We start from the raw sequence: 21095 nt of genomic DNA, 5'->3' as shown, positions 1-21095 counted from the left end.
ATGTCAGGCTGGCTCATAGTTCAGGCTTAAGTGATTATCCCAAAAGTAGATTTATATTACCTTTATGCAGGAATAAAGGTCTCCTCCCCCTCTTAACTAAAAATACCACTGGTAGATTAAGTCACCTTCCCCATATTTTATTAAACTTTTAAATTGTTCAAAAGAAGTAGTCAAAAAAGGTCTGACTGAACAAGGGAGCTGCTCTAGGTAAAATTAAAAGGGGGTGAATCTATATTACTGCCCAATCCTTTCTTTTTCCCTTCTTTCCCCATCTGACACCTCCAGCATTTGGGTTTTAAACATTTCTGCAAAGGCTAAATACCAGGGTGGATAGTGGGGAAGAGCCCAGACATGGGTCATGGAAACTTAAACATAAGTGAATATTTTAAGGACAACCATTAAATTTCAAATTTAATTATGTCTCTTAATTGAATACTGTTTAAAACTTATTTTCAAAACTTTCTATTATTTGTCTTATTTCCTTTGAATGTTACAAGTAAATTTTTTTCCACACTGATTTCCCAATGCTCCATTGAACACAAATTATATTACAACATTTTCCAAGCTCAGGAGGCTTTTAGTTCCTGTGGGAGAGAAATAAATTTCCAAAGACATTGCTTGGCTCATATCACTAGAGCAGAGGTTTAAACTAGTTGCCCTGGAGCTAAATGAAGCCCAAAGTTGAAATTACTTGGAATGGGTTTAGATTTTTTTTTAATTAGTTGCCAGCATGTAAAAGTTGAAGGATTGAAATAAAATTATAAAAGTCTAAGTAAGAGGCTCTTGAACAATCTTTAAACCCAGAACCTTGCTAGAGGATGTCCTTGGGCAGTATCAATGATACCTAGTATCAATCATTAATATAGAGTAGGAACCAGAGAGGTGACCTCTTAGTCATTTAGTTTTCTGTCATGCAATTTAGGAACTACCTATGTGATTTTTTCTTACCTCGGTAATACACCGTTAAATGTGAAAACATCCAAATAGACAGGATAAAAAATCCCTGTGAGTAGCTTCCATGAGCCTGACGCCCAAACTGAGAAGAGCATGGCAGGAAGTAAACAGCACAGGTCCTTGTCTTTGGGTCAGATTGTAGCAACAAAACCTAATGTGATTTGTGGTGGTTTTTTATTGTCATGTGTTGAAGGGGTTTTGGAGGATCCTAGACTTCTGGTGGGGAAATGGGCCACTTAATCCCTGCTTCTTAGAGTCCAGTGTTTCAATACCCAATGTCACTTAATGCAAATCAGCTAACAAGCCTAATCTAATGTCATCTGCCCACAACAGAAGAAAATGAAACACTGGGTGATGAGTTAAAGGTTGAATGAAGAAGAAGGAGTCTGAGCTGTCCTGGGAACCCTCTTTCATCTGGTAAAGCACCCCTGTTTGTTGATACTCTTAATGACTTTTCCACTCCTTCCATGCCCCGTTTGTAAAGGCTCCTCAGATTCAGAAAGGGTAAAATCAAGGGCTCATTTTGTTTTGTTTTAATCTTCTCCTGGATGATTATTTAAATAGAAATTGCATGTTTTTGTTTGATGTGCCACCTTAGTAATATGTAATAATAATGGCTAACATTATCAAGTGCTTATTATGTGCTGAGGACTTACACACATTATCTTATTCAATCCTCATTAAAAACCTCATAAGATAGGCACTAGTTCAACCTCCTTTTTTTAAAGATGAAGAAACGGAAGATTCAGAGGCAAAAAATTGTATTCATCACACAGCTAGTAAGTGGCCTGCTACAAAAGTCCTGCTTTCAACCACTATTCACTATTCTACCAGTGCAGCAGTCTTCAAACTGTAGCATGTCCATTTCTAAAGGGGCTAAGAATTAAAACGATGGGGGCACCTGGGTGGCTCAGTCGGTTAAGCATCCAACTCTTGATTTCAGCTCAGGTCATGATTTTGGGGTCTTGGGATCTCATCCTGAGTCGGGCTCCACACTGGGAGCTTAAGATTCTCTCTCTCCTTCTCTCTCTGCCCTCCCCTCTCCCCTCTAAAAAAAAAAAAAAAAGAACTAAAACTATGAAAATTGGGATTTGGCCCAGGACACAGACCATGTCAATAAACCAAAGAATGGAAGAAGGTGATGAGATTCAGTGAAGGCCAAATGCAAAACAATATCCCACCAAGGAAATTGTTTTTGGAGTTATTGGTATTATTAGATGATGAACAATCCACATAGCAGAAACCTCCAGAGAAATATGATGAAATTAGAGAAGACCCAGAGAAGACATCAATAATCAAGGAGACATGAATGGAGTTTGAACAAGAAGAGACAAAAAGAGTAGCATGTTTTATTTTGAAATACTTAGTGGGGGGTGGGTGTATAGGGATTGCACAAACTCCTAGGAGCTTAATTAAATTGAATGCAACTTCACCCAGCTAATAATAAACATTAAGAACTTATTCTGAGAGTTGATATGCTTTGGAGGAGATGCTATCTATATTTTTAAGGTTTGGATTTTTAATAAATAAGGGAAATTAGTATGTTTAGGAGGTATATTCCTATTTTCTAAATTTAAAGTACACACTGCAGCCTGTGGTCTTTTCAAAATGCAGATCTGGCTATGGGATGCCTTCGTCCATTAACATGGCTCCTCACTGTTTATAACTGTAAAGGATAAAACAGTCCTTAACACAATCACGCAGGAATTGAAAAGTTCTTGCCCCTACTTTTCCAACTTCCCCTTGAATCATACTGCACCTTGCTGGCGACTGCAGGCATTTTTGTAATTCCCCCAGCAGCCAAACTTCAGAGGGCAGCTCTTCTTCTTTCTGTCTTGGGCTCTACTTCCAGCTCCTTGTTCACAGCAACTCTTTTTCACACGCCCCTTGTCACTTCCCCACCAGACTGTAAACTCTACGCCTGCCGACAGAGGTGGGGGTAACCTTGCTTACCTTGGCATCCCCAGCAATTATAAGTAGGTAAAAAAGCCCTGGAAATATCTACTGAATAGAGCCCCAAACCTGAAAGGCCATTCTCCAGAGCCAGAATTCTGATTCCGGTACATTAGAGAGCCAATGGAGTTAGCATTTTTATTGTTTTTTTAAAAAACCAGGGTGAAAAAGAGTCTTCTGTATGTACACTAAGGCATGCCTATGAAATCAATACATTTTACGCTATATTTAAGACAGACTAAAGTCTCCCATTTGCATTTAACCTTATTTAAAGAAACTCTCCCACAACCCTTCTCTCCCCTCCTCTGCTTTATGTATCTCCACCTAAGACACTATGAATATTTCACGTGTTTACCTTGTTTATTAAGCATCTTCTCCACTAGAAAGAAAATTTTAGGAGGGAAGAGATGTTTGGCTTTTTTGCTCACTGCTATAGCTCCAGAGTCCAGAACAGTGTTTGGCACATAATAAATGCTGTTGATATATTTTTCGAATGAATGGATTTAGTAGTTTTCTTTGCGCAGAGGTAATAGGCAGAAAACACCAATTAGCCCCAAAGTAAATTTTCATGAAAACTCGGTCTGAATTTTTAAAAATCTTACAAAGGTCGTATTCAATTGTGATCTTTAAAAATGAAGCTTCCTACTATATCAGGGCCCCCAAATTACAGTGCCTCCAAATCACCCAAGAGTTTGTTAAAACGCAGATTATCGCCATCAAAGATTATAATTCTGACAGAGGCGGGGCCTACAAATTGCAGGAGCTGCATGGGGTTGTGGCCCAAGGTCCATAGTTTGTAAAACACTGTGAATGTGCACACAATATGCTCAACACGTGCTGAGTAAAAATTCAGTCCCTCTCTAGAGCAGTGTTAATTACTTACTTTTGTTCTCTATCCCTAAAGGCGGGCTTTAGCAATGAATGACGAACGTCCAAGGGACAGGTATCTTCTCCCCATTTTACAGATGAGGAAACACTGATTCATCCCTACCTCCCGCTTCCCCTTCGTTCCGCAAATTTATGCGGTTCCCACCAGGATATAAGGCAGAATCATACAGATTTTTTTTTTTTAAGTGTGCAAAGCTACCAAGAAAAAGAGGGAAAGTGCGCGGTGTCCCAGAGTCCAGCTCAGGCTTCCCCGACAAGTAGACGCCTCGAGGGATTGCCTTCACCCCTGAGGCCAACAGTTGGACAGTTTGGGGCGCTTCCCCCGGCAGACGGGGAGGCTAGGGGAAAATATTCCAGCCCCGGGCAGAACAGCCGCGGGGACAGGGGCGGGGGCGGGGCCAGAGTACCGCCTGAGGCTGCGCTTGGTTAGCCCAGCGGCGGGTAGGAGGTAAGGGGCGGAGCAACGAGGGGCGGGGTCTGGGGCGGGGTTCGGGGCAGGAGGACGGCCGGGGGCTGCCGCCCAGCACCCAGGCGGCGTGAAGGAGTCCATGCTGCCGGGCCTCGTCCCTCCCCTCGGGGGCGGACCCTGCGGGAGGGCGCGGCCGGAGGGGCGCGCGGGAGGCAGAGCGCTCTGGCAGCCGGAGCGAGGGCGCTTAGTTCCTAACCCCGCCATGGCCGAACTTCTCCGCAGCAGGAGCTACAGCTCCGGTGCTTCTCGCCCCTCTCCCTGAGCTCTTTCTCCTTTCGACCTCTGGAAAACCCTGCGTTCTTTCTGGGGCCGTGGCGAGGGGCACGGAGCGGCGAGCAAGGATGCGCTGAGGACCGCCAGCGCGCGCGTCTCGGGTGCCGCCGTGGGTCCAGGCGCGGGCTGAGCTGCCTCGGGCTGCCTCGACTTCCCTAGCGCACTCCCGCCACCCCTCGCCGCAGTTGATGTGCAGGGAGAAGCCGGACATCATGATCCTAACACGTAAGCTAGACTTGTGCCTTGCCGTCGGGCCAGCCGCGGGAGCCAGCTGCGGAGGGGACTCGCCGCGGAGGAAATGTCACCCCGCCTTGTCAAGTCGGTGCCTGTCGTTCTGTGCTTTTAAACGGCTTTCCGAGGAGGCTCGGGACCGAGTCGCCCAACTTTCTCGGAGTGGAGGAGGTGGAGTGGGGAAAAAACAAGAGTCATAGTTTGGGGAGGGAGGTCTTAATTTCGGGTAATGACCCCTGGCTACTCACTGCTTGGGGGTCGCGGGCCGGCGCGTTGGGTGGGCTCTGGGAAGGGCTGATGGCGGGGGGTGACCGCAACTAATGAAGTGAAGCCTATGTTAACTTCCCTCTCGGGCAGGGGACGTCGAGCCGGGCTAGGGGTGCACGCCGGGCGGGGGCACAGGGCGGGCCGGCCGCTAGCCCGGCTGCGCCGGCGGCCCTGCTATTCTTATTCTAAGTCCCTGGCGACGGCCTCTGCTTCCGAGGGGCGCGGCGCGACTGCCTTGCCACTATCTTCCCTCCGGGGATGTTCTGGGCTGGGCGCTTGCAGCCCTTCACCCATGCAAGTCCAAAATCAGCGCGGACTCCCTGAGAGTTTCTCATTTAGCGATGTTTAGGCCGCAGTGGCACTTGGAAATAGTTTTTTGTTTTTTGTTTTTAACTGCTTGAAAGTAAATTCGGGAAAAAATTGTTTTAATTTTAAAGTTTTTTTCAAATATTTGGAACGCTGGAAAGTAATTCCGACTTAGGAAAGTCTGGTGGCTGCGGGCCCCAGGAGAGTAGCAAGCCCCCTGGCTTGCATGTGAGGGGCGCCTGCTGGGAGGGCTGCCGTGTGCCTTCACGTGCTGGGGCATTGAATCGGGTTTCCTAAAAGGCCGGGTAGAGGTGCCCCACGCCCTTGGCTCGGGAGGAGGCGCCCGCGCGGGGCGAGTTCCTGGGCTGGCGAAAGGAAGGAAGGAAGCCCGCCTCCCGACCTGACTTTTCGTAGCGAAGTCACGGCCTTTGGGAACCCTGCCCCACTCTGCCTCTTTGCCCCTGTCCCCATCTCCGACGTCACGGGCTGAGACTCTGATCCTTCCGGAGGAGTTTCTCCCCTGGCTGCAGCACACTGGCCATGCCACGTGTAATTTGCAGATTACGGTTATTACTGAATCCGTTTTTTCCAGCGCGCAGCCCCTGTTGCGAGGGGAGTTAGAGCGGACCGGGGTGAGGCTGGCGAAGTAGGAACCCCGGGTCCGCAGCCTGCTGCTAGCTGGGCGCATCTGGGAAGTGTTGAGACCTCTCTGCACCTCCTTCATCTGCAACACGGGGGTAATAAGTGTATTTACCACGCGAGGAGGTTGAGAGGATCAAAAGAGCTAATACAAGCGTTTAGCACGTGTCTGGTACTGATGCTCCACTAATACCCAGTTTATGCTAATTACTGTAGGAGGAAACTCCTGCGTATAGTTATCTGCACCACGGAAAAGAAAACCTTGGCGCACGCTAGTTTTGACTGAGCCTTTTTACACCCAACAGAGTTAGCGAATGGGTTCATTCTCGGGTTTCAGAAGCTCTTTCAGCCCTTGTTGGTGAGGTGGAGCCGTGCAGCCTAGGCACAGCCATCCATTACAGAAAGATTCACGAGGGTGGCATATATGACGCATTTGGATAGAAAAAAAAAAAATCACAGCTCTGGACAAGGTAGAATACTGAGTCTCAAATTACATTTTTTCCCTCAAACTCTGTTTGCTGAAGGGATGAGGGAAAATAATAGCCCAGCAGAACTCTGAATGTAAATCTATCAGCAGCTCCAAGAGTTTGACTAATTCAGCATCCATCTGGACTCAGCCTGGTCCTCCGCAGAGATAATTTGCAGACCATAAGTGTGGAATTAATGGTGGCACCCAGTGCCATCTTGGCTTGCAGACTGTAGCAGATGGCCAGAGGGGTGCCCTGTAAGTCAACAGCCCCCCTAATAGAAGAACTAAAGTACTGGGGAATGAGTGTCAAATAGTTAGCAGATGTGCGTTCAGAAGTTATTTCAAGACATTTTCTGAGAAAATGTTGGCAATTGCATGTATTAACTTTTATTGTGGCATGCCAGATTTACAGCGTGGCCCAAGCCTGGCTGCATATTTTTTTCATTAGCACTACTGTTCAGAGTTTAAAATGAAGCACAGCAGATTGACTTTCTCTCCCAGCTGCTTTAAAAGTTTGCTTTTGACCAAAAAAAAAAGAGGGGGGGGGGGTTTTATTTTAATTCAATCTGAGTGACACCTTACACCAAACTGGCCAGAACAGGGACTGACTTTGTTTCCCAACTTCGACTCTCCAGGATAAAAATGAGTAGCTTCCAACTTAAATCTTTCCCTAGAGTGGAGGAGAAATACGGTTTCATTGACTTACCTATGACTTTAACTTAGCAATTTTAGATCTTATGAGAAACACCACTTACTCCTTAAGAGTGAAAAGGTTGAATAGTTAAGCAATTGACTATGGCTAATTGAAGGCAGTGTTCCAAGTTTTCATACACTGGGCCAACCAGAGGATTTTCCATAGTTCTGGAGGGAAGGTGAGAGGCCAGTTGCCCTTTAACCTAAAGCCTTTTTTTTGTTGTTTATTATTTTGTTACTGGTCAATGCTATAGTTCAAAGAGCAAAGACTAAGCAAAATTTTAGGATGTTTTTACATTAAAAAGGGATATTTGGTTGCTTCTGAAAAATATACCAGATTAATAGAAAAGCATATTATGATCGAATAAATTATTACTGGGAAGAGTGAAAAATGTATATAGTACTTAAACTCTTACTTGTAGAACTACCGTGGGGCTTAGAGGGGATATGGGAGGCCCCATTAAGATGCCTTCCAATCAGAGGCGTGGTGGGATTCCAAGAGGTGGTTTGAAATACAAAAATAAGTACTTGAGTTTCCCTTGGTGTCCCCATGGAGATTTTAAGCCATGATGCAATGTTAAAATGAGAGTGGTATTTTTATGACTGAGGCAGGTAAATAGGCCATTTGAAAATATTCAGGAAAGGGTGATTTGGTCCAGAAGAATGGGGGCATCCAAAGTACAGTGGGTGAAGTGAATCGTACATTTTTGAAGAGAGCCTTGTGCTGGACAGGATGGTCCAGTATTGTAAACACGAGTTTCTCATGCTTAACTCTCCTTCCTAGCAACAGGAAGAAGGAAATGAGGCCATGCAAAAAAAAAAAAAAAAAAAAGGCCCTGAAGGGCTCCAGACAATACTTGACCCACCCTAGCATTTTCCCCATACAGACAGAAGACTTGCAAAAGTAAAAATAACTTCAGATGTTTCCCCTTCCTCTCTGGATATTGCCAGATCACTAAAGACTGAATTCTTGGAGCTTTAGAACCCTGCAGTCAAACCTGGCCCCATGGTGTAATGGGCATCAAGGCACACATCGTGCCAAGGCTGTTCTCAAAATTATAAAACGGACCTGGGGGAGAAAGGTGATCTTCATTTTCTACGTTTGCATAGTTCAGTGATTAGAATTCTATGAGTTGGGACGCAGTAGAGGAAAAGAATTTCTAACGTGGTCATTCCTCTGAGTTTCACTGAGCGCTCATTTTTAACAGGATTGACCCCTAAGATACTTTGGAGTCGTGGGACTACAGTGCAAAGGAATGATGTCCACAGCATTCAGGACCTCAAAATTTTTCCTTGTTGAGATGATCCAGGCGAATTAATGCCCAATCATAAAATGTTCACATCCAAACACTATGTCCCTAAAGAGCAATAGTCCCCAGTTCCTCTTCTGAAATTAAGAGGAAAATGCTTTTCTGGAGCAGTTTTCACAATCTTCCTTCTATCCGATTCTTCACCTTTGCATATGGAGGAATTCTGAGACTTGAGGGTCCTTCCTCTTTGAAGAAAGATGTGCTGTAAGATTGAAATTTGCTTTATAGCAATGGGTTACGGGTATGAGTGCCATCAGTGGTGTTTTCTTTCAACCTCAAATTAGTCAGAAATCTAATTAATGTAAAAGGGGTAAGATTCCCAGCCGAGAAGGGCTCTTCCTGTCTGTCTGTCCTTTTCCTTGTGGGATCCTGTGTTATTGTTAAGGATTATCATGATCAGTGATAAGGAGTAGGGAGTAGTCCTGCTGGGGATTCTTTAATTAGATCTACTCTGCCTTAACATTTTTTTCAGGACACCTTCCTTGCCATGGTGGACAGCAAGAAAGCCTTGCGTATTTAGCCTGTATATTTTTATGGTCTCTCACAAGGAACAGTCAGCCGTCTCTAGTATGAATGCTCCTTTTCAATTTTTATAAAAAATCCACAGACTTTTGAGAGAATGCTAATAGTAGTATAGAAGCTGAAATTGATCACATAGTGTGCTCTTATGGTCCCGTTCAACTGTCACCTCAGCAACTCTGGAAAAGCAGGTGTGATTATTCCCTTTTTACAGGTGAGGAATCTGGGGCTTGGGAGAGAGCATTCCATTCCTTGCCTCCGATCACTCACTGTACATGGCAGAGCCAGGATTTCAACCAGGTGTGCGTGGCAGTAGCGTGCACCTCCGGGAGCTGTGCTCGGCTGCAGTTGGTTCCATTTAGAAGACAGTATTTGGTGGCCCTGGAGAGCCTGGCAGTCACTTTGCGGTTTCTTAGGGGGCTTGTGCTCCTAGGTGGGAGTTATAACTTGAGGATCCAAAATGGATAAATTAGAGGTTTCTGTGTCCCCTCTCTGGGGCCTAGTGCATGGACCCTTGAGCCTTTGCCTTTAACATTCAGGGAAGGAATCTGGGATTCCATTTTCTAGCTTCTGTGGACTGTCCTGAATAATGCTTTCTTCCGTGAAAGTATCTGAAAATAATACTTCAAAGGGAAAATCTTCCAGATGTCAGTGAAAACATTTGAATAGCATCTTGATAACGTCCTTGGACAGCAAAGGATAAAACGTTACACCTGACTAAAGCCCCCATCATACAGTACTCAGGTGGGAGGTGATTTCTCATAATCCTTCATCCTTGTATTTTATTCTGCTACCGAACGAAGTGTCACAGTGGAAAGTGTACTCTTTTTCCATTCACACAAACCTCTGCGTGGTGGCCTTTTCATGTCTTACCCCCTCCTGTCCCCAGGAGGAAAATCAAAAACTAACTGAAGGCTGAGGTCAGTAGAGCGGGAGTCCTCAGATGCCTTTGACACCTCCCATCCACATTTTGTTCCCTTCCCGCCCCACCTTCGAGAGTCCCGCAGAGAGGATTGGAGGCAGCTTCCTGAAGCTTGTCAGAAAGGCGCCTTCCTTCTCCTTGCAGGAGTCTCTGGAGGATGTGTGAGGGACAGAAGTTTTCCACACCCTGCGGTTGTAGCATTTCCCAGGCTGCGAGCACTGAGGAAGCCGTAGAGGAAAGGACCCTGGCGGTGACGTGGCTGTCGCACCCAGGTGACAAAGTAGATAGAAGATGCTAAAATTCTGGAAAATCATCTTCGCCTCCCGAGTCTGGAGAAACTATAAACGCACAGGGGTCAATCTCCACACAACTCCCATTTTCAAACTGGATAGCACGAAAAAGGGATCTTCCGTAATGCTTGTGCATTTCTACAAGTCATTTCGTGGGAAATTCCAGAACTTTGCAAAGGCAGCCTGGAAAAACATTGCCTCTTCCCCACTGAGGGGCCGCTGAGATGCCTGGAAGTTCAGTGACTAGTCCAAGGTCGTTTGTGTGTTACATGGTGCTTCAAACCCCTTCCTGCCCACATGTGTAAACAAAATGGGGATAGCAACAAAATGAGGATCTTCCTGTTCCTAGAAAAAATGTATCCATATAAAAGCAGAAGCCTGCCTAAACTAAACAGATGTACCTGGATCAAATTTTGGCCATGAGATCTTGTGTGTCAGGGCGGCTGGTTGTCACCAGCACTTTTAATGAAAATAATTCTTTAGCTCACCTAGAAGACAGTAGTCCTTATTTTTTCTTACACTTTTTGGCACAAAATTGAGAACGTCAAATCATACAGTGTTTCCTGTTCGAGGTTCGACATAGGAATACCTAAAGGCAGCTTATCTTCACCAGTATCTGCCATGTTTTTATTTTCATTGGTCTTTGTGTAAGGCAGTTTGATGTTTCGTTCTATTCTTGCTTTTTTTCTGTCAGAATGGACTAAAACCAGAGTGGACAGTTTCTTTAGAATTCGTCACTATTCCCTTTATTTCTAATTTACGGTTTCTGCAGTTACACAGTATTTCTATTTCCCAAGCTAGGGCACTATAGAACCTAGTTCTATAAGCCAAAAGCCAAAGATTGGGGTTGGGGGTTACTTAAATAAGCTTTGCTAATATGTAAATGAAAGAATTGATATGCCTGCAAAAACCTTTCATCATGGAGATGGGGGGGGGTGTTCCTTCAGGTTTGTAACCAGGTATTTTGCCTTGAATCTAAATTATAAAGGAAGTGGATTATATAATCTTAAAACATCTGTTTCATTTTACGAAAAAAAAATGAGCCTCAGAAAAATAAGTGTCCTTGTAAGTATGTTATTTAGATTGATTCCTTACTCGAAATTGTTTAAATTGTTTTCCTAATCTCTGCAATTACCATCTTTAAAGAGTTTTGTATTTTAAGAGCTGTTTCAAGTCATTTTTCTTAGCAGTGCATGGTTGGAAATGCATAAATATTTGATGTAGAATATTAGAAATGTGTTTGTGTGTATGTATGTAAACCAAAGGGTTTGGGTTTTTTTTTTTTTTTTTTTATCCACCCCACATAGAAATGAAATAGAAAGATGTGATGATGCACTCTCCGTTTCCTGAGTCGCTATTTTCACTTCAGTTTGACTTCTTTGTGCTGGGTAGTAAGTGCCAGTTTCTGATTAGCTGGGAGATATTTTCTGTTCCTGGAAATAACTGGATCAGTTTAAGTGTGGAGTACCTGAGCTCAAACCACGTCAGCCATAGGCTCAAATGAATACAGAGCCGTTTACCTTTGTGAGGGAAGAGCACATAGTTTTTGATATGAAAAAGAAACAGTATTTTGCAAACACTTGAACTAAATGATCCCCAAAGGGGATTTCAGTTGATTTCATTTCACATTGCTACAGTGTCCCTTCACCTGCATAATCCCAGGTAGAGGCTTGTAGGGTGTGTCTCATGGTTTTCTTCTTTCAAGGCAAAACCATTTATTAAGTTGTCATCACGTCATTGGGCAAAATGGGTCCTTTTTTTCCCCCATTTATATTATTTCTAGGAATGTCCTTTATTAGAAAGCGACATATCTGCCTCCAGACCTCAAGCAGAAGAGAGGAAAAAAAAAAAAACTTAAAAAGAAAACTTTCCCAAATCTGCAGTTTTTCCTTGCACTGAAAAACAATCTGGTGATTTCAAAGTGAGAGTAATCTCTGCAGGCAGGCAAAGTATGCCGAAAGTGCTCCAGCGTGGGGAGAGCAGGATGGTAGTTGTGGAACCTTGAGCAGATTACCTCAGACTCTGAACCAGCTTCCTCATTGGTGAAGAGAAAGGATGAGAAGCGCCAAGAAGCATTTCAGCACCCAGCCCACTGATTCTGTAGAAGCCAGGATGCTGCTGGGGGTGGGGGCTGGGGGGTTGGGGGGGTGCTGTTGCTGTGGGGGTGGGGGGGAGCACAAACAGAAAAGCTCAGTAAGCAGAGGAAAACTCAGGGTCTCCTAAGTGTGTTCCTCCTATAAAGATGAATTTTGGTGTGAGGACTGTGGACGCCCACATAAGCAAAAATATGTAGTGTTTTGAGTTCTCTGTAGTATGCATGAGACAGAACAAGGAACTGATCTGTTAAAAACCAAATTAGAAATTTTAGCAATAAACTTCCGTCAATTTGCAAAACTGGGGAACTGAACTACTGAACCAGTGTTTTGAGGGAAGAGAAATGTCTCCACATGTAATTGATGATACCTCTGGAAACTTAACAGTAGAAACGTAACCTATTCTAAAGGTTGTCTTAGGGAGAAGGGGAAATAGGCATAAAGGAAAAACCAGAGTCAGAATCTTGGGGAATTTACAAAGCCTATGGCAATCCCAGGTTTTACAGAGGAGGAAACCGGTCCAGAGAGTATTTTCTCAAGGCTACTTAACAAAGCAATGCATTCTTTCCTGGACCTGTTTCCTGATCTGTTACAGGTAATACTTGGCCCTCTTTCTGTGACGGATTATTAGAAAGTGTCGAGACACTCAGATGCAAAGCTGTTTTACATGTGAGCAAATGAAGTTGGCTGCTCTTTGGGTCACCAGGCTAAGGAGATGCTTATATGTGCTCCATGGGATAACCCGCCTCCTTCCTTGGTCAGTGTTAGAGTAAATCCGACTGCTCGCCATTCTTTCACAAACACCTGGGCTTCAGCATCTCCTCCTGACTTACTCTGTCTCCTTTACTATGAATCTTCTCTCTCCATCCAGTCTTCCATGTGAGATCATCACCCCTCCTTCAATAAAGGCTGAGCATATGTGCTCAAGCAGCCCCCCCTCCCACCTCTGAATTCAGACTGTCACATCGCATTCTTCTCTGTACTATATTAAGTATATAGTAAGTTCTTAGTTTCCATTTTTTTCTTTCTTTCTTTGTAAGAAAAAGCTGTGGTGTGAGAATAATAGATTTTAAACTGGTTGCTCTGGTAGGTAACGACTATTTTTTAAGTGGAATAGAAAAATGTAAGAATGTATTATGTATTTTAAGTGTTATTTGGTGAAACTAGTTTCAGTTGGCATGTGCAAATGTGTGTGTGTGTGTGTATACACATGCATGCATACATTTGTGTACCAGGTTATAACATAAACTGTATTTCTTATTATGATCCTGGTCAAAAAAATTAAGAAGACCCCGTCACTAGAACAAAAATCATACTGTATTATGTAATATTTATTTATTGAGCAACTACTTTGTGTGCCATAGGTGCTCATGGTAGATCAGAGAGTAAAGCAGACAAAGAAACTTGCCCTTTTGGAGCTTACAGAGGGGAGAGACAGAAAGTAAACATAATAAGTAAATGTTTTGGAAGGAGAAAAAATAAATCAGGAAAGGGAGTATAGGGTGGCTGAGAAGAGGCCAGTGTGGCTGGATCAGATAGCAGAGGGAGATTGGGTGACAGACATGGTATGTTAAGAAGCTAGGGTGCGTGCACCCTAGTTAAGACCGGGGCTTTCACCTATGAAATGGGGACTCATTGGTGATGCCCGTACCAGGTCACTTGGGACTTAATACAAGGACCTTAGAATAGCCCTTAGGAAACCAGATCTTGCCTTAGTAGAGGACCATGGGACACCATGTTCCCAACTGTGAATTACCTTTCCATTTGGCTTCCTGCTTCGGGGCAGGAACCTGTGTCTGCCTGACCTCTAGCACAGTGGGCAGCATGCTTAAGAGATGTGCAATAAGTAAATATTGAGCGAAGGGGGACCTGAAGGATGGTTGGCTTCCCTTAAATGTATGACTATACTAGAATATACCTGAAGGTGGGTCTGGGTCAGCTACTGTTAGGCCAAACAGCCTTAGAAACTGAGTTAGTATCAGCTGGTCTTCCAGAAGCTTCCTAACTGGTTTCTTTCAGAATATGCACAACAGATGTTTAGAATGTTTTTAGGCACCTGAGGGTAGGAATGCTGTTAGTTGCTAGTCAAACTCTTTGCTGTGATTAGATAACATTAGAGTGTGATAAATATTAATACAGACATTCTTAGCCCATCTAAGTATTCATTTTACATAGGTAAATCCTGATACCTGGTCTTTGGCAGTTGTGTTTAACATTTATTTTTATTAATTGCAAAAAGAAAGGGGTTCCTATTATAGTTCTTAGTCTGTTTTTGAAGGAAGGAAAATAGTAACAGATTCTCTTTTCCTTCAAACAAGCATATTTGTGCTTCCAATGTGGAAGAGCAGTCTTTTCAGGATATACAAATGAATCAGGACGCTTCTCAGCCAGCATGGGGAACGTGGGACAGAGAAGTTGATGGGGTGGAGAAGGGGGCATTTGGGGGTAGAGGGGAGAACAGATTAAGAGCTCGCAGTGAGAGAGCATGGTGCCTCCTGGGAACCCCAAGGAGTTCAGTAAGACGAACAAAGCTTGCATTTGAAGGCCTTCCAGGAGCCAAATGGATAAGGCAGAGGCCAAATTAAGAAGGCTGTGGGTCTGCTGAGGAGTTTGGATTGTATCTGGAAGGTGCTAGAGAGTCACTGAAGAATTATAAGCAGGGGAGTGAGGTAATGAATTATGCACTTCATAAAAGCAAATCCGGGGGCTCGGGGACTCTTGGACTAGGATAGATTTGTTGTGGGCAGCAAGGAGCAAAGCTTAGAATTCATTTGGGAGACTCTTAAGGTAATCTGGGGAGAAAGAGTTCCCGATGCAAGAATACAGAGAAATGTTGCCTGGCTCCGTGGTTCTCAGTCCTGGCTATCCTTAAATTTACCTAAAGAGCTTTTTTTTTTTTTTTTTAAAGACACTGCCTGGGTCCTCCCTAGACTGAGAAAATCCAGATGCCTGGGAGTGGGTAGTGGTTGGTGGTTTTAGAAAACTCTTCCCACGTGATGCCTACCGCATACAGGGCTAAGAGCCCCTGAGATCAAGGTTTTGAAGCCATGGTTTGCTTCTCCAGTGGGCTGCCCTGTGAAGCCCGCCTGCCAGGGACAGATGCACTGTTGGTGCCCAGCTGCACAACAGTCCTATAAATTGGCCACCTCAGTGGAGGCTGGAAAATGGGTAAGAAGAATCTTCTTCCATTGGAGGGAATCTGTGTGACCAGGGGAGAGAAATGAGTTTTGTTTTGGATCAGAAAATACCACGTGCCTTTACATAGCGAATGTACTTCTCCGTGGTTATAAAAACATCGATAGACATTTCCGTGGGTCTTTGGCCACGGGTCTGTCATGTTGGGGGGAATCTAAGGAATCTGGGATTTTCTTGCATTCCTCCAATTCCTTAGACTTTCATTTAAGCAATACATTCCATGTAGCTGTGGCATTTGCCTTGAGTCCTGATTTTGGTAGCATGTTGTCAAAGAAGGCAGAGAGCCTGATGGTTCCCACTGGGCAGATAGGGCACACAGAAGATGGAAGTAATCACATCCCGCTTGGACCCATTTACTGTTGCTCAACCGGTTGAGATCAGCGGGTTCAACAGAATGATGACGCGGTTGGGGGATTTCTGTTTAACTCACCGTTGAGGGGTAAAGGGAAGATAGGGTCATCCCATCATGCCAGGAAATGTGCAAATACGAACTAATGGTTCCCAGCCTTACACAGAAGGGTCTCCTGGACCTCATTCATCTTATACAACTAACCACTAAAGCTGTTTCCAATAAATATTTCCTGTTTCCTCCTTAACACATTTGTCTGTTGTTTGCTCAGAGAAAACCCAGGCATTAGAGTGACACTGTATTTCCCTTGTACTTTTAGTTTCTGGTGGCATTTTTGCCTGATGGAGAATGTTTTTAAAAAATAATCCTCATAGTTGCATATCCTGAAGGAAAAGTCAAACCTTTAGAGCCAGTTAGAGGCCTCCAAAAACAGGCACCGGAGATTTAGTGACTGAAGTAATGCAATGTGTCCATGGTTTTAATATTTTAAATGTCGCTCATTGTTATATATTTTTTAAGTGAAGAATTGTCTTGTTCATTCCTTTGGGTTTTTTTTTTTGGTGGGGGGGCAGAGGGAGAGAGAGAGAGAGAAAGAATCTTAAGCAGGCTCCCTGCCCAGCGCAGAGCCCAACACGGGGCTCTGTCTCACAGCCCTGAGATCGTGACCTGAGCCGAAATCAAGAGTCAGACGCTTAACTGACTGAGCCACCCAGGAGCCCCTGTCTTGCTCATTTCTATGAGTCTTAGTTCTCTCTCCGCTATGGCATTTGAATGTAAAGAAAAGCTCAGTCAGTTAAACGTCTGCCTTCAGCTCAGGTCATGATCCCAGCGTCCTGGGATCGAACCCCGCATTGGGCTCCCTGCTCAGCGGGAAGCCTGCTTCTCCCTCTCCCACTCCCCCTGCTTGTGTTCCCTCTCTCACTGTGTCTCTCTCTGTCAAATAAATAAATAAATAATCTTAAAAAAAAAAAAGTTATTTCTCTGCTTGTTTCCTCATCTCTGTATCTTGGGGATATTAGTAACCCATGTTTTAGGATCAATGTGAAAAGTAAATGAATTAATATGTCTTAAGTGCTTAGACAGGTCCTTGCACATAGTAAGCACGCAATAGAAGTAAGCATTGATAGAATTGTCAGGAGGCATCTGGGAGGTCTGCCTAGGGGAGGCAACATTTAGGATGGACCTTGAAGGATGAGGGAAATTTGACACTGAGAAGATGGGAGAGCATTTCATGCCAGGAAGTCACGGTGGTGTATGGGGAGATGAGCATTGAGTTTACTTAGGGAGGTAGAGTGAGAACAGGTAACTGAAAAATTAGGTTGTGTGCCTCGTGGAGAGCCCAGAAAATCATGCAGGTGGTGTTTAGACTTGATTTTCCAAGCAGTGGGGCTCTAGTGAAGTTTGTGAGGGAGAGACAAGATCAAGGCTGTACTTTTGGAGGTGTGATGAGCCAGGACTGGTGGATGGTTTCTCTGAGAGAGGAGAGAATTGGAGACGTGGAATTTTAGTTGGGAGACAAGAAGGAAAGTAATGGCTTGGATTGGGGGTGGGGTAGTAAAACTAGAAGGGGCGTTCTCTACCCGACTAACCTATAGACATAGGTTCATTTCATGTTAAATAAAATGAAAATACTGATTTGTTAAAAATCAGTACTTACATTGGATTGTTATCACCATTTTCTCTCAGTAATCGGAAGGGGGTAGGAATGAAGTCAGTAATTGTTCCGTTTATTAAAAAATCAGTGACAACTTTTTATAGTTTTACTGATGTTCTCATTCTGATTTCCACAGAAACAGTGTGTTAAGTTTTCATTTGTTATGCAGCCCAAGTTTTCATGAGTGGGCATTCTTAAATTACAAGTAGATACTGACAGACTTGCCTATTTCCCATGGTTTCACATCTAAAAGAAAGACACATTTTCATCTGTTTTAGGGTAGGGAAAAGGAAGGTAAAATTTCTGGATCTCGCAGTTCTTGAAAATACCGCTTTTTAGCCATTGTAAGCCTTTAATTAGATTATCTGCTGAAGATACAAACCTTTGCCTGTTCACATCATTTATTTCTAACGAAGGGGCCCTGAGCAGAGTGGCTATTTGGACACAGCTTTTTAAACGAATTTGTGGTCATTTGGGAGCTTTTCATTTCCTTAGTGTTGGAAAGTGAGTAAGAGAATGATAATTCAGCAGTATGCATTTATGGGCTCCTGAACTCACTCGGGGCCTTAAACGAGCAGTATATATGAGAGCACTTGGTAATTTGTAAAGTACTATATAAAAAAATGTAAAGTTTTTTTAGAAAAATACATTGCATTCTTATGTGCCTCTTGTCAGGAAGCCATTTTAATCAGAAAATCAGGAACATGCTCTAAAAAAGATGGCAATACTGGCTGGTGAAGTATGTCTAATTAAGGCTTTTGTGTGTATGCTGATCCAATGTCATTTCTGAAGATAGTCAAAATCAAGTGCACGTTGAGAATTTCTGGTTACTCACCACTACTTTTGAACAATCTATTGTTTAGAGTCTAACAGTCTGTTCCACGGAAATAACCTCTAAATAGTCAGGAGGAGCGAGTTATTTAAAATATTTTTTTTAAACAAGCATTTAGCTATTTTTCTTTCCATGTCTGTCTTTGAGCAGGGGCCACAGAGATAGAAAAAAAATATGTTTTTCCAGCAATACAGTTTTCTAGAAAATGTTTATGATTTTATGTAAGGCTGCTTTAATTCCTTTCTGAGACAAAATACATGGAAAAACTGTTAAGTACAGGTAATTCACACTGGACAATTCTATATATTCTTTTATTCAGCGCAAACATTGAGGTTCTTCTACATGTCTGTCACTTTATCTCCAACCCCAGATTCACTCCTGAATCTCGTGTTTAAAAATGCTGCTTTCATCGCCACACTGAAAAAATTTGTGAAAATAGACTTAGCCATGCCATTTATTTCCACTCTAGTGCGTTCGCTGTTTTTAGTTTGGGTATTAACTAACTCATCAGAAGACAGCAGGTTGTTTTTCTCTTCGGATGCTCCATAAGGACAACCCTACTTGCTTTAATGAATTCGGGTGTTCTTAATTACCTTTCTTTATAGGCCAAGGAACTCACGAAATAATAGGGAAAAAAAAAATGCTTCGAAACCGTAAAGTTACTAGACAAAAGTAAGCTATGGGTACTTCTACTAATATGGATTATCTGCTTCCATCTGGCTCAGAAGAGAGATGCCTAATGAAGATTTGAATCTGGAATAAATTAAGCAATGTTGAGACATTTATAAATGAGTGAATCACCTTACATACCTAAGTACTCTAATGGCCTGTGGAAGGTGGGAAGAAGAGTTGAAAGAATATTCTTTGTGCAAGCAGAGAAACTAATGAATGTGCCCCAGACCTCCTCTGTGAGTCAGTTTTAACGGGATCGTAAATACGTGCTTGAGTGAGTTTGAACACAGTGTGTCAGTTGCTCTTGGCCTTGCTGTTTATCAATACTATCTACAAGATGTTAACCACAGGGAAGTAGGGCTTTATTAGGCATTGCAGCCTGCCAGGATCGTGGGATTTATTGACTTAATGCCCTCTGGGTCACCTGACAGCCTGGGTCTCTACTGCTGGATGCACCTAAAGCCACATTGGCACTGCACCTGGGCCTTTTCTGCGCATCCCGGGCGGGGGGGACAGAAGGTCTGTTCCTTTGGTCAGGTTAGTTCTCTTCCAGGGTGTCACCTGTCTTTGGTGGCCTTTTCATGATGTGAAAAGTAAACCAGGTTAGACCATCGAGGCTTAAAATTATTTAATCCCTCTTCAACCTGCTCGATATGCCCTATTTTCATAATCGTTTGTAACCAGAACACAGAAGCAGCACAGAGTCACCTACTGCTAGGACCCCATTTTTATTTTTCAAGGAAAGATAGATTAAAATGCATTTTTTACAGTCTGAAAAGGTGCACCATATTTTAAACCATTTGAATTAAGTCGACTTTATATAGGCATATGTGTATTTATTTATTTTGCTTATCCATTGTCAACAGACGTATTTTGCTTATCTAACAAAATCAGAGTTTGTTAAGGAAGAAAGCATGCTGAGGTGCACGTGACTGATATGTCTTTCTTTGGTTCTGTTACAGAAATTGAAGCCAAGGAAGCTTGTGATTGGCTACGGGCAACTGGTTTCCCCCAGTATGCACAGCTTTATGAAGGTGAGTGGGGAATGCTGGGGGTTTTTTAATTGGCATATTCATATCCTTGGTTCATGATATTACTGATCTATGATTTATTTTCAGACATTTTATTACTTATTAAAATATTTCATTAAGAAAGCAATGTAGCAAGTCCTAAGACCCCCACCACTCAAAACAAAAAACTAGGACCTTGATAATAATGCACCCATTAGGTCCCTCTGCCACCCCCTACCCAAAGCAACTCATTCTGAAACTTCTGTTTGTCATTTTCTTGCTTTCCTTTTATATAGTTTTATGGCATTTTCCTAATATATATATTTTTATAAAGTTGCTTTTATACTTATAAAATGGGTATTATGCTCTATATAATCTTGTAAGACTTAGTTTTCTTCACTTCTTCTGACACATATATTGAGATTCTTCTATACCATGTCTCCCTGTGGATCACTTGCTTTGAGTGCTGTGTAATAGCCCGTTGTGTGGGTAGACCACAGTTTATTCACATTCACACTCTCATTGGCGGGCATTTTGGCTTTATCTGTTTTGCTTTCATAAACTATAGGCTTAAGAACATTCTTGTACAGTTTTGTACTCTCATGGGACATCTGCAATAATTTGTCTTGTCTGTATACCGAGAGCAGAATTACTGGGTAACAGAGAACACTTGTATGTTCAGTTTTATAATGCAGACTTTTCAAAAGTGCCTGTACAGATTTTCACCCCTACCAGTAATATATAAAGATCCTGTCTGTTCATGTGCTCTCAACACTTGATATTGTCAGGCTTTAATTTTTGCCAATCACATGGATATATTTTGACTTCCATTTCCCTAATCATGAATGATAATGCTCATTCTTCATATCATCTAGCAATATGTATTTGCTCTTCTGTGAGATGTCTGTTGCCCATTTTTCTCATGAGTTGATTGCACTTTTCATAATGATTTCTAAGAGCTCTTTATTCTAAATAATAAGCCTTTATGGGTCATATGTTGCAGAGATATTCCCCTGGGTTGTAATTAGGCTTTTTACCTTTGTTTAGATTGTCATTTGATGAATATTATTTTTTCTGTGGCATTCAAATTTTTAACTAAGGAAAATG

At 43.0% G+C, this 21095-nt stretch overlaps 1 protein-coding gene across 3 annotated transcripts in view; it reads left to right on the top strand.

Moving 5' to 3' along the window:
* The window catches only part of DLC1 (DLC1 Rho GTPase activating protein), a 390592-nt gene that overhangs the window by 340838 nt on the left and 28659 nt on the right, over positions 1–21095 (top strand). For 2 of the 3 annotated variants that reach the window (XM_036077117.2, XM_036077143.2), the window contains one exon: positions 19941–20012. In XM_036077117.2, the coding sequence (XP_035933010.1) occupies positions 19941–20012 (72 nt within the window). Of the gene's footprint in view, positions 1–4363; positions 4763–19940; positions 20013–21095 lie in introns of those variants that run through there. The other variant, XM_036077147.2, reaches the window with a different exon arrangement.

Source organism: Halichoerus grypus, chromosome 3, assembly GCF_964656455.1.
Source record: "Halichoerus grypus chromosome 3, mHalGry1.hap1.1, whole genome shotgun sequence".
Taxonomy (NCBI): Eukaryota; Metazoa; Chordata; class Mammalia; order Carnivora; family Phocidae; genus Halichoerus; species Halichoerus grypus.
The sequence above is the reverse complement of the archived record's forward strand: the minus strand, read 5'-3'. Positions and strand labels throughout refer to the sequence as shown.